Here is a 13,380-nt window from a genome sequence, read left to right on the forward strand (position 1 = left end):
AAAAAAAAAAAAAAAAAAACAAAACTATTTATATGTTTTGTTTTATTTGAGACAGGGTCTCACTGTGTAGCCCTGATTGTTATGGAGCTCAGGATGTACAGTGATGCAGACCAGGCTGGCTCCTGCACCTCCCAGATGTTCCTGCCTCTGCTTCTCTAGTGTTGGGATGACAGGAGTGCACCTTCACACCCAGCCTACTATTTACTGTGTGGAGGTCAGAGGACTTTTGGGAATCGTTCTTTCTTTCCATCATGTGAGTTTTGGGATTCTCAACTAAGGGCATCAGCTGTCCTTACTTGCTGAGTCATCCCCCAGGTCCTAAATGCGTCCTTAATTTCATCTATTTCTATGTAAATTATTATACTCTGCCATCTGCTTTGACGGCATAAAAGCTCATGGGCTAGGTGTGATGAAACACACCCTTGGTCCCAGTGTAGGGAGGCAGAGCAGGTGCCACATAACCTGGCCTATAATCCAGTTCCAGTACCACATATACTGAGACCCTGGCAAAATAAAAAAAGGAAGAAGAAAGCGAATGGATGTTCTAATACAAACAATATGCAGATTACAGAAATAAACAGATCTAGTGTACTTAGCTCTGGCGAGACCACACTGGGAATGTTTTCATTTCAGGACACTATACAGGAAACCAGCACTCATCCTGAGCAATTGGATGATGCTTTTTACTTGAAAACTGTCACAAATTCACGGCATTTGACCGTAACAATATTATTAACCATCTTAGATATGTGAAAAGTGAGGCGCAGAAGAAAAAAAAAACACTAAAAGTTTGGAAACTAAACATTGAAAACACTCATGTCCTAAATTTGGCAATTCTTTAGAAAGTGCACTTAAGGCCGTGCAGTGGTGGTGCACGCCTTTAATCCCAGCACTTGGGAGGCAAAGGCAGGCGGATCTCTGTGAGTTCGAAGCCAGCCTGGTCTACAAGAGCTAGTTCCAGGACAGGCTATAAGGCTACAGAGAAACCCTGTCTCGGGGGACAAAAAGGTGTACTTAAATTGGGGAAGGGTTGGGAGGGGGAGGCGGTTGACATCGTCTTGAAACGCAGAGACCAGGAAGAAATAGTGCGCTCCTCCTGCGCACACACACGTGCACAGCTGTGTCTGCCAAAGCCCCTTTCTGGAATTCTGTGGTCCTCTGGCTATTATAGGCAGTGAGGCGTGAATGGGGGAGGAGCATCCACTGACAGTTCTCTCCGAGGAGGTACACTCTGGGGAAGAGCAGGGCAGCCACCCAGTGAGGGAGAACATTTCCAGCCACGGGACGGCGTCCCGGGCCCAGAGTCCCCACACTCCGGCCTGGGCCCACGGGTCAGCGCTTTTTAAAGCGGCCGCCTGCGAGGGCCGAGCACCGGCCTTTACCTCGCACAGGGTGAAGAGTCCGTAGGCCGCCAGCCACACGGCGCAGGTGACGGCGGTCAGCGAGCGCAGCGACAGCCGAGCCGAGCTGAGGCCGAACTCGCGGCAGTACGGCGAGTAGTAGCGACGCCGCAGCACCACGCGGCCGCCGCAGATATCCGAGAAGCTCTTCTCGTCCTCCATGGCCGCGGACGCCAGGCGCTCGCGCCGCTCTAGCGCACCCGGAGGACCGAAGTCTCGCCGGCTCCCGACCGTTCCGGAAGCGGCTCGGCCCCGCCCGCCACGTGCTCCGCGCAGCCGTAGTTGCGCTCCGAGAGCAGGGCAAGGGGTTGAAGCTGGTTCTCCTAGTTTGTCCATAGCCCAGGCTCCCCAGATACGTGGCACCAGTTTCAGACAGATTAGGATCTCTGTTCACTCGGCTGACTCATTTATTTTTATTTTTTATTTATTTATTTATTTTTGGTTTTTCAAGACAGGGTTTCTCTGTGGCTTTGGAGCCTGTCCTGGAACTAGCTCTTGTAGACCAGGCTGGTCTCGAACTCACAGAGTTCCGCCTGCCTCTGCCTCCCGAATGCTGGGATTAAACCACCATCACCCGGCGGCTGACTCATTTATATTGCGACTCCAGAGTGAGCCCCAGAAATGGTCCACAGGTGTGTTCATTCATTCATGCATTCATTTCCTTGCGAAGGAATTTTAGGTACTGATGATTCCCTCTTCTCCGGGTAGCTTCTTTTCTAGTAGGAAAAAGCGATATGGATGTAACTTAAAATAGTATTGTTGGCAAAAATGTTCAGACCAGTAAAGAAGGACTGGGCAACCTTAAGTGAAGCTCTCATCACTAAACCTACGAGGATGAAGGCCACACTGGTCTGGGGGATGCTGGGGAAGAAAATTTCCAGAAAATAAAAGGACCGGGCAAAGCTTGGAGACTGGAATAGGGTTAAGTCACAGAAATCAAAAAATTAGAGAGGCTAGTATGCACGGGAAAACTAAGTTAGAACGGAGTTAGGCCTAAGACCCGGGTTTGGGCTGGACAGATGTCTTCGCTGTTAAAAGAGTTTATCAATCCCAAAGATGGGAGGAGAAAGACCACATTCACAAATCATCATGGTCACATTAACAAAAGCAAGCTGTCGTTTAAAGTGAGCTTTTCTATTCACATCCACGGGGCTGCCTCCCCGTAAGGCAGGGTTCAGGTGTCTGTGTTGGATGTGGGAAAACAAGGCGTTTACAGCTCAGGAGTAGAATTTGGTGGGCAAAATAGAATTACAGGAGCGGAACATCAGCATGACAAGTTAGTCCATCCCGAAACAAAAGCAAGCTTGCAAGATAGGCATAACAAAGTAGTCATAACAGGTCGTCATAATGACGAAGTCATAGGTGGTCATATAACCTTTTGAGACAAAGGTAGGGTTGGTTGCAAGACGGTTATAAATAACTTTTTCAAAGACATGATGGCCATTCCTGGAATAGGCAATGCAGAACCATTTATAGTTAAGGTTCAGACTGGGTTCTTAAAATCTTTTTACGGAGCTCTCGTTTTAGTATTTGCTACATGTAGATTTAGCAGTGTAAGGAGACCGTGTTAGGAGCCGTCCTGGTGGCTCTGCAGGGAAAGGCACCTTCCCCAGGCTGATGGCTTACGTTTGCTTCATGAATCCACAGTGGGAGGAGGGAACCAGCTCCCACAAGTTGACTTCTGCTTGCCACATGCTCACTAGCTATGACATGTGTGCACCTATAAATAAATAAATAAATAAATAAATAAATAAATAAATAAATAAATAAATAAATGTTTTGTTTATGTTTAAGAATGCTGTCTTAGGCCGGGCGATGGTGGTGCACGCCTTTAATCCCAGCACTCGGGAGGCAGAGGCAGGCAGATCTCTGTGGGTTTGAGACCAGTCTGGTCTATCTACAGAGCTAGTTCCAGGACAGGCTCCAAAGCCACAGAGAAACCCTGTCTCGAAAAAAAAAAAAAAAAAAAAAAAAAAAAAGAATGCTGTCTAATGCTTTTTTTATTCAATTTGAGTTTGGTGGGTGGTATTTCAAAACAAGTTCCACTCTATAGCCCAAGCTGGAATCAACTTGTGATTCCTCAGCCTCAGCCGTCTCTGAATGCTGGGGGTCTGCCATAGCTCGTGTGAGAGAATTATAGGCTACCATGCATATAAGGCCAAAGTAGAGTCCTTATTGGCCAGTGACCACGAGCAAGCTGGAGCCTCAGAAGAAGTCTTGGCCCCTGAAGCTTAGGGGTATAGCAGTGTGGCTCCTCAGGGTCCCTGAACATTCTTCAGTAGAAGGGGGCAATGCCCTTTCAATCACGTGTAACAGAGCTCATGGCCAACATGCCTATGACCAAAGGTGGGTTAATAAGCAACACCATAACTATTATTGTTATTACTGGTTTTTCGAGACAGGATTTCACTGTGTAGCCCTGGCTGTCCTGGAACTCATTCTGTAGACCGGGCTGGCCGCAAATTCATAGAGATTTGCCTGCCTCTGCCTCCCGAGTGCTGGGATTAAAGATGTGCATTTCCATACCCAGTCAGGCTATTGTGATTTGAACTGTGCTGATACACACAATTTTGTAAAGAAAAATGAACAATTTGAGAATTTTGTCTATGACTTTATAATTCATTTAAAATAGCTATGTAGCAGCCATTAAGGTGACTTATCCAGTAAAGGTGCTTGCCACCAAGCCTGGAAACCTAATGTCAATACCCAGAGTGCACAAGGTGGAGGGAGAGAAACCCTGTCCTCTGACCACCCTCACGCCCCCTCCCCACCCCACCCTCTTTATTTACAGCGGAAGAGGTGGCTCAGCAGTCAAGAGCGTTGCCTGCTCTTTCAGAAGACCGGTTTAGTGTTGTGTAAGGCAGTCACAACTGCCTGCAACCCAGCTCCAGGTAATCTCTCTCCCTCTTTTGGCCTCTGCAGGCACCCATGGGAGGCAAAAGGCAAACTCAGTGAGGTCTAGAGTAGTGATAAAGAGGAGACCAACCCCAGGAGTCCAAAGCCAACTTGTGAGTTCCAGGCCAGCCAGGGCCACCTAGTGAGACTATATCTGAAATAACCCAAAACAAAACAGCACCTACTAAAACGAAACAAAACACTAACCTTATTTTTTAAGCTATTATTGTTCTACTGTTTTTCTACTCAATGAAAAAGTTTAGTAATTAATCTATGTAAGAAAAAACTGGAAGAGCCTGGTGCAGAGGCCGAGGCAGGCAGGTCTCTGTGAGTTCAAGGTCATCTAGGTCTACACAGTGAGTTCCAGGATCGCTGGAACCGTGCAGAGATCCTGTCTCAAACAAAACAAATCAAAACAGTAAATGTCAGGGGGATTTCTCAGCCTGAACAAAAACACCAGGGCCAGAATCCAGATTCACAGCTTGCTGGGTGGGTGTGATGGTCCACCTGTAATTCCAGAACCCCAGAGACCAGGGCTCACTAGGACAAGACAGACTGCTCAAGCTGGGGAGCTTGGGGACCAGCGACAGGCCCTTTGTCAATATATAGGGTGGAAAGCAACTGAGAAAAACCTGCATTAATATGGGGATTTCACACAGCCATGCCCACATGCCCACTCACCTGCACACACACTTGTATCACATACACCACACACTCAGGGTAAGAAGGAAAACAGAAAAGTGCAGACAGCAGAGCTCTTGTCTGTGGAGTCACAGCGCCCTCTTGTGGCCTTCCGTGATAGGGACACTTGATAGTTTAAGTTTAATTTGTAAGAACATCTGGTTTTTGTGTGGAAAGTTTGTCTTTCCTTCTAAATCAGGATGTCTTGTGTCCTAAATAGGATATCTTCATCTAACCTCTTCCATAAAGGCTCATGGATCTAGTCAGAAGAGGAGAAGGAAATGATTCTAAGAGCCAGAGGTGGTGGATGAATCTAAACACAGCAGGATTGATACACATGAACTCAGGGGACCAGGACAGCACAGGTTCAAGCCAGACTGGGTCCTAGCATTAAGAGGGGGACGTGGACACGGGTCCCATCCTAACCAAAAGACCTATTTGCAGTTGATTGCTAGTAAAGGGGAAAACTGTTTTCTCCATTGGAGCGCCACTGAATACCCTGGCATACGAATCACACATAGACCCCACCTCCAGGAGCTGGCCAACACAAAATTATCTCCATGTTTTTATTTTTTCTGTTATTGTTGTTGTCGTTGTTGTGTGTGTGTGTGTGTGTGCTTTCTGTTTCATAAAATTTAGTTTCCTAATTATAATAGGTGCTAAAAGTGTATTTGTATGTTTTAAGATGCGATGAGACAAAGTCTTAAAGACCATCCTAGAACCTGGGCAGTGGTGGAGCACACCTTTAATCCCAGCACTAGGGAGGCAGAGGCAGGCGGATCTCTGTGAGTTCAAGGCCAGCCTGGTCTACGAGGGAGTTCCAGGACAGCCAGAGCTACACAGAGAAACCCTGTCTTGGGAGGGGAAAAAGGATTTTTCCTGAGACGTAAAATGACTACCTAAGTTTTGAATGCGAGGTAATTAATCCCAGAGGCGTAACTGAGGTGGCACTGGAGGAAAAGAGGACTGGCTTACGCAGAGAAGAGTCTTCCCTGGCCTCCACTGTTAGACTGCAGGCATCTGTACCGGCTGCTCTTAGGGTCCCGACAGATGCGACCTCAGCTGTAGCACAAGAGCACCTCTGTGCACATTCGCTATGTTCGCTTTAAAGGGTGGGTTTGCCCACCTTCGGTCTCTCTGTCTCTCTCTCTCTCTCTCTCTCTCTCTCTCTCTCTCTCTCTCTCTCTCTCTCTCTTCTGCCACTCTTGTCCCCAAAGACTACCCTCTATCCCCTCCCCGCCCCTTTCTTTCTCCTCTTCCAATAAACCTCCCATGTGAGCCCTGTTGCATGGTGTGACTTCTCTTTGCGCTTTTTTTTTCTAAAAATTGTAACACCCACTCTGCCTGCTATGCAAATCAAATATTTAGAATTGATTGGTTCACATTGTGATGAGGGATTCCCCTCTGTATGCTATGAATATGTTTTATTACCATTGGCTAATAAAGACGCTTCTTCGGCCTATGGCAGGGCAGAATAAAGCCAGGTGGGAAATCAGAACAAGATAGAGAGTAGGTGGAGTCAAAGAGACGCCATGTAGCTGCCAAAGGTTTAGTTGCCATTAGGTAAGCGGAGACTGCTCTTTTGTTTCCTGGCTGCCCAGACCCAAATAATCACACAGAAACTATATTAATACAACACTGTTTGTCCTATTAGCTCGGGCTTCTTATTAACTCTTATTAATTCTCACATCTTAAATTAACCCATTTCTATTATTTAATATTTTATACAAGGTTCATGGTTTACTGGTAAGCTTCCCTCCATGGTGTCTCTCTGACTCTGCCTACTCTCTCTATATATCTCTGTTTGGATTCCCCATCTGGCTTTGCTCTGCTAAGCCACTGATGGACATAGCTTTATTCATTAGCAATAACAGCATCACATATACATGAGGACATCCCGCACCAGCATTGACGGCAGGATGGAGATGGGGAGGGTTGGCTCAGGGGTAGAGCGCTTGCCCAGCATGCTGGAGGCCCTGAGTTCCGCTCTGCATCACAGAGGGAAAAAGAAGGTTGCCTGCAGGTGGCACACGGGACTTCCTGGAGCCTGTTTACCTTGGCAGTTGGAACAGGAACATGCCCGGGCAAGGGCTGCAAAGTTCAGTGTGGTGATCCAGGAACATAGAGTACCTGGGTGACCCTCATTTGGAAGAGGGCAGCCAACCTTTATTTTGAACGTGGGTCCAATGAGCTGCTTGGGACCTTATTTGAGGATTCAAGAGATGTTTCTGCAGTGACTGCAGGAGGTGTGACATGCAGGATCTGAAGTTTATTCTCGGCCATTGAGTCAGGGACCTTTGTCGCTGTGATGACCAAAGGTTATTATGTTTTTGCAGTAGCTTCTTTGGTCACTCTTTAAAGAACTGAGACAATTCTGATTATAGAGTCTCAAACTCGTGACAACAGGCAGGTGACCCTGGGATGGGAACTGTTCCAGTACTAAGGGGACAATAAAAATTAGGACAGCGAAAGGCCCCGGTGGACTAGATGAAGACCTTGCTAAGGAAAAGCCCCCAGGGACCAGCATACGTGACACAGAACTACATCTAAGGATCTTGTGTATCTGGAGTTTTCAGCCTCTTCCCGGCTGCCGAGACACAGGGTGGACACCAGTGTCCCTCAAAGGCTGTGACCAGAGCAGGTGTTCTCTTTGGTCAGCCTAACTGTTGGGATGGATGGAAGACAAAAGAGGAACTTCACATAATTTTTGGTTCTGTCTTGCTTTTTCCTGTTGCATGTTTGTTTTGGGGGACCCTCAGGAAAGTTTGTGTCAGTCGACATCTTGCTTCTGGGGAGACTTGCTGGTCTTCCAGAGGACCCAAGTCAGGTTTCCTATACCGGCGTCAGCCACTCACAGTCACTTGTAACTCCAGCTCCAGAAGATCTGATGCGCTCCTCTGGCTTCCTTGGGTACCTGCATACATGTGGCACTCACACACACACACACACACACACACACACACACACACACACACACACACACACATATAGGTGTTGAGGTGGGGGTGGCTGGAGAGATGGCTCAGCAGTTATGGGTGCCCCTAGTGCCCATGTCAAGTGGGTCACAACTATCTGTAGCTCTAGTTCCAGAAGATCCAATGGCTACTCCTGACTTCCACAGGCTCCTGCGTTTGTGGATACACAGTCACACGAAGACACACCCATGCACACAATTTTAAAAATATAATGAATCTTTTAAAAATAAAAAAAAAGCGTTAGGCTGTCGGGAATTGTAAACCAGTCCATCTGCAAGGCCAGTTCAAACAACAGGTTCACCAGCAGCAATCCCTGTGCCCCTGCCCTGTGCTCCCCTCTAACAAAGGACACAGAAAGATGAGCCCGAGGAAACCAAAGATGATTCCTGAAAGTGTCAAATATGAATCTAATCACCTTTAACCAAAAACAAGTTTCCAAAATGTTTTCTTTCTCCTCGTCCTAGTCTGCTTTCTATTGCTGTAATAAAATGCTCCGACCAGAAGCAGCTCGGGGAAGAGTTAATAGGCCCACCGGTCCATGTCACGGTTTATCATTGAAGACATCAGGGCAGGAACTCAAGACAGGAACCTGGAGTCCAGAACTGATGCAGAGTTCACAGAGACTCACGCTTCCTATCCAAGGGCTTGCTTTTTTATTTATTCAGGACCTGTGGGTGGGGGAGTGGGGGAGGGGATGTACAGCCCACTGTGGGCTGAGTTCTCCCACAGCAATCATTAACTAAAAACAAGCAAACAAAAGCCCTGCAGACTTGCCTACAGGCCAGTCCAGTCGTTTGTGTCCAGTTGATAACAAGCGAGCCAGTCTTGCCTTGACTGGTCCTCACCGCGGGGTTTTTGTAGGAGGTCCCAGGTCTCAGCTGTCCAGCCCCAGGGCAAGCACTGCTCCTCTCTGAAAGCCCCATTGGGCCAGGAAAGTTCAGGGTCATTCTGGGTTAGTTTTGTCCGAAGACTTAGCAAACTGCAACTCTATGGACAATAATTTTTAGTCATGAAAATATTTGGAATGTAGGAGGTTGCTGCCCATTTGAAATGCTCTAGAACATAGGTTACTCACTTTTCACTCACCTAATGGAGTCTCTGAAATATTTACTGGGTAAGTAAATTAAGATCAATATGTAAATTAAGATGTTTATTTATATCTTGAAATAGTGTCTCAGGGCTGGCGAGATGGCTCAGCGGTTAAGAGTATTGCCTGCTCTTCCAAAGGTCCTGAGTTCAATTCCCAGCAACCACATGGTGGCTGACAACCATCTGTAATGAGATCTGGTGCCGTCTTCTGGCCTGCAGGCATATATGCAGACAGAATATTGTATACTTAATAAATAAATAAATATTTTTTAAAAAATGTCTCAAAGTCCTTTATCTGGACTATGGGAGGTTTGGATTCAAGAGGACTTGTCTTTTGTAATCCAACACTTCCAGACACACACCCACCCAGTCTCAGGGGCTCCTGCAGACATGGATGTTATCAGTTAGACAGTGCTGGAAGGCCTGGGAAAGTAGGCTGACGCGGCTCAGCAAATAAAGGTGCTTAGCACAAAAGCCTGTTGATCTGAGCTTGACCACTGGATTCCATGGTGGAGGGATTGAACATACTCCTGAAAGTTGTCCTCTGACCTCCACAAGTATACCATGGGACATCTGTGCCCACATTCAAACACATGCACGCGTACACACATACACACACACACAGATACACAGAGACACAAAGTCAATTCCTTTATCTTTTTATTTATTAGTTTATTTTGAAGCAAGGTCTCTCTGTGTATCCCTGGCTATTCCGGACCTCTATATGTAGACCAGTTTGAACCTAGAGATCTATCTGCCTGCCTCTGCCTCCCAAGTACTATGATTAAAGATATACACCACCATATGTGGCTATTTATTTTTATTTATGTACATGTGTGAGTAGCTGCATATATGTTTGTGTGGCATTTTTGTGCCTGGTGCCCCAAGAGGCATGAAAAGGGCTTCAGATCCCATGGAACTGGAGTCACAGGGGGTTGTAAGCTATCATGTAGGTGCTAGGAATTGAACCCAGGTTTTCTGCCAGATCAACAAACACTCCAAACCGCTGAGCCATTCTCAACTGTGGAACCACTTTTCTAGTCCCAGATTAAAAATTATTTTTCTTGTCTTATTTTTTTTTTTACGACAGAGTTTATATAGTCCTGGCTGTCCTGGAACTCATTCTGTAGACCAGGCTAGTCTTGAACTCACAGAGATCCACCTGCCTCTACCTCCTGAGTGCTCAAATTAAAGTTGTGCATCACCACTGCCCACTTTTAAACTTTCATTTAAAAAAATACAGACTACTTCATAAATGTGCATGTCATCCTTACTTGGGCCATGCTCATCTTCTCTGTATCACTCCACATTAGTACATGCGCTGCCAAAGTGAGTACTGGAAAAAAATTAAAGAAACAAGAAAGTAACCAAGGACCCACTTGTTTTATTTTACTAATTACTGTTTTTGAGACAGGGTCTTACTATATAGCTCAAACTATAACAGGGCTCCAGACCTTAGTAGGCCCCTAGACCTTAGCACAACTGACTTTATGATGAAGCACAACTCAGATTGTAAAACTCAGCATGTAGACCACACCACCTGCCCAGATGAAAACAGACCTACTCCATCAAAGTCCATAGTTCTGGGGCAGTCTCTAAATGTACTAACTTGGCTTTTTGGCTTCTGTAGCTCTGCTTTTGACTAACTGCTCTTGTTAACTGAAGTGTGTCAACCGGAACATGGTTTTTTGTGTTTAAAAGCTCACCCTGAGAAAAGCTCAGAGCTACACTGAGATCCCAAACACCCAGTGTAGTCACTGGCCAGCTAAAATAAGACTTTCTATTGCCTTAAACCTTTATCTGAGCAATCTTCTCTGATGAATACCCCACAACAAGACTAGCCTTGAACTCAGGATCCTCCAGCCTCTGCCTCCTGTGTGTTGGAATTACAATCAATCCCACTTCTTTTGCCTAAGAACATCAACAAAAAAATGTACTAGAGAAGAATTTGATAAAAAGGAGCTGTTTTATTTAATTTGAATATTTATTTCTCAGCACCGGGAATGGAACCTAGGGTCTCACGCATGCTCGGCAAACGCTCCACCACTCACACAAGCTTTATCGTAAGCAGCAGTTTGCATGTGGGGGACACAGCAAAACACAGGGACCCGAGTTTGGATCCCTAGTACCCACATGAAAACCAAGCATGGCAGTGTGGCACTTCTGTGATCCCGGTGCTGGGTGAGGGGAGGTCTTTGGGGACAGGTTAATAGTCACCAGACTCTCCAAAAGCCATGGGCTTCAGGTTCAGTGAGAGAGCCCCTCTCAAAAAACGAGGTGGAGAACAAACGAAGAAGTTAGCTTTGATCTTTGGCCTCTGCACATGCTCATGCATGGGCAACCTGTGAACCATACACACAGAGCAAACACACACACACGCACGCACGCAGCCTGCACACCAGGGCCTGGCTTGTTTCGAGAAAGTTCCCACACTGTCAGCAAACAGATACAATACCTGGGGAACAATCCTGACTGACATTTAAATTTGGCTGCAAGTGGCAAGAAGAAGCTTCTGGAAGCTGCTCTCTCGGGCTTGAGATAGGGACACTTCTGAGCAAAGGCTGCAAGTTTCAGTGTGTGGTTCTTCTACAACACTGTGCCTGTGACCTCACACTGGCAAATGACCATCAGACTTGGCCGGTGAACTGAGACCCAATTAGCCACGTTGGACCCTTCTTGGAGATTCAGCTCTGCAAATGGACAGATAGATCAAGAGACGCACAAGGCAAAGGCTGGAAAGGTCTAAGTGCAGGCACCTCCGTTTCTGTGAGAACGCGTTGTCAGCCTCCTGGCATTGGATGTGGCCTCGCTCCTGGGAGCACTCTCAACTCGGCCTATCATTTATTTAGGTATAAGTTCTTACTATCTGGTTCAGGCGGGCTTCAAAATTGCGGCAATCCTGCCTCCCCCTACTGAGTGCTGGGATTTACAAGTGTGAGTCACCTCACCTGGCCTAGGGTGCTTTTATTTACACCCGTGAGTTTGTCCACCAGCAAGAGGAAGCTATGTAACCTGTAACCTGCTGTTACAGTTTAGATCCAACAAATGTCCCCAAAGGCTGTGAGCTAACAGATTGGTTGGCCGCTGATGGGAAGTGACTGAATCTTTGACCTCATCAACAGACTTTTCTTTGACTTCCTTGTGCAGTCCTTGGCACATTTTCTCACACAGATCATGAGCACAGTCAAGTATATGATTATTCCCAGGAAAGAAACTCATAACAAAAATTAAACAAAAGGGTTTTAATGTATGTTATGTACAGGTATTATATAAGGCTTTATTTATTTATTTATTGAGATAAAGTCTCAACTATGTAAAATGGAACTCAGTGTAGTGTAGATCAGGCTGGCCTTGAACTCATAGAGCTCTGCCTCTGCCTCCCAAGTGCTGGAATGAAAGGCAAGCATCATTATCTGTGGTGGTTTGAATGAGAATAGCCTCCATAGTCTCATCTATTTGAATGCTTGGGCCCCAGTTGTTGGAACTGTTTGGGAAGGATTAGGAGGTGTGGCCTTGTTGGAGGAGGTGTGTCATTGGCTTTGAAGCTTCTAAAGCTAACACCATTCCTAGTTAGGCTTTTTTTTTTTTTCAAAAAAAAAAGATTTACATCTTTATTTATGTTGTATGTAGTGTTCTGCCTGCATGTATGCCTGCACACCAGAAGAGGGCACCAGATCTCATTACAGATGGTTGTGACGGGGAATTGAACTCAGGACCTTCAGAAGAGGTCATCTCTCTAGACGCCCTAGTTAGTTTTTCTTTCTCTGCCTCCTACTGTGGTTACAGTTGTAAACTCTCAGCTACTGCTCCAGTGCCACGCCTGCCTGTCTGCTGGCATGCTCCTACCATGATGGCCATGGGCTCAACCCCTGATAGTGTAAGTTACCAATACACTCTTTCTTCTATAAGTTGCCTTGGTCACAGCAGCAGAAAAGTTGCTAAGACACCATGCCTGGCTAACAGAAAGCATTTCTATGTCCTCTCATTTTCTGTTACCCTTGGGTATGAAAAATTAAATAATATGGCTAGAGTGACGGCTCCGTGGTCGAGAGCACTGGATGGCCACGCAGAGGTCATGGGTTCCGTTCTCATCACCTCACAACTGTCTATAATTCTACTTCCAGAAGATCCAATGCCCTCTTTTGGCCTCCATGGGACCAGGGATGCATGTGGTACACAGATCTACGTACAGGCAAAACATCCATCCATACAAAATAAATAATAAAAGGATTTTTAAAAGAGGGACTGGAGCCGGGCGGTGGTGGCGCACGCCTTTAATCCCAGCACTCGGGAGGCAGAGGCAGGCGGATCTCTGTGAGTTCGAGACCAGCCTGGTCTAC

General features: G+C 46.4%; 1 protein-coding gene and 1 non-coding gene across 7 annotated transcripts in view; both read right to left on the minus strand.

The window, feature by feature from the left end:
* Pigh (phosphatidylinositol glycan anchor biosynthesis class H) overlaps window positions 1–1,576 on the minus strand; it is a 15,447-nt gene extending 13,871 nt beyond the window's left edge. For 5 of the 6 annotated variants that reach the window (XM_026779750.1, XM_026779742.1, XM_026779761.1 and 2 more), the window contains exon 1: window positions 1,383–1,576. In XM_026779750.1, the coding sequence (XP_026635551.1) occupies window positions 1,383–1,562 (180 nt within the window). In that variant the 5' untranslated portion in view covers window positions 1,563–1,576. The remainder of the gene's footprint in view (window positions 1–1,382) is intronic. The other variant, XM_026779754.1, reaches the window with a different exon arrangement.
* Window positions 1,577–10,273: 8,697 nt separating this feature from the next.
* Window positions 10,274–10,377, minus strand: LOC113456827. Its single transcript, XR_003377566.1, has one exon. It is a non-coding gene; the product is annotated as a U6 spliceosomal RNA (small nuclear RNA).
* Window positions 10,378–13,380: the final 3,003 nt, after the last annotated feature.

The sequence above is a fragment of the Microtus ochrogaster genome, chromosome 1 (assembly GCF_000317375.1).
Source record: "Microtus ochrogaster isolate Prairie Vole_2 chromosome 1, MicOch1.0, whole genome shotgun sequence".
NCBI classification, from domain to species: Eukaryota; Metazoa; Chordata; class Mammalia; order Rodentia; family Cricetidae; genus Microtus; species Microtus ochrogaster.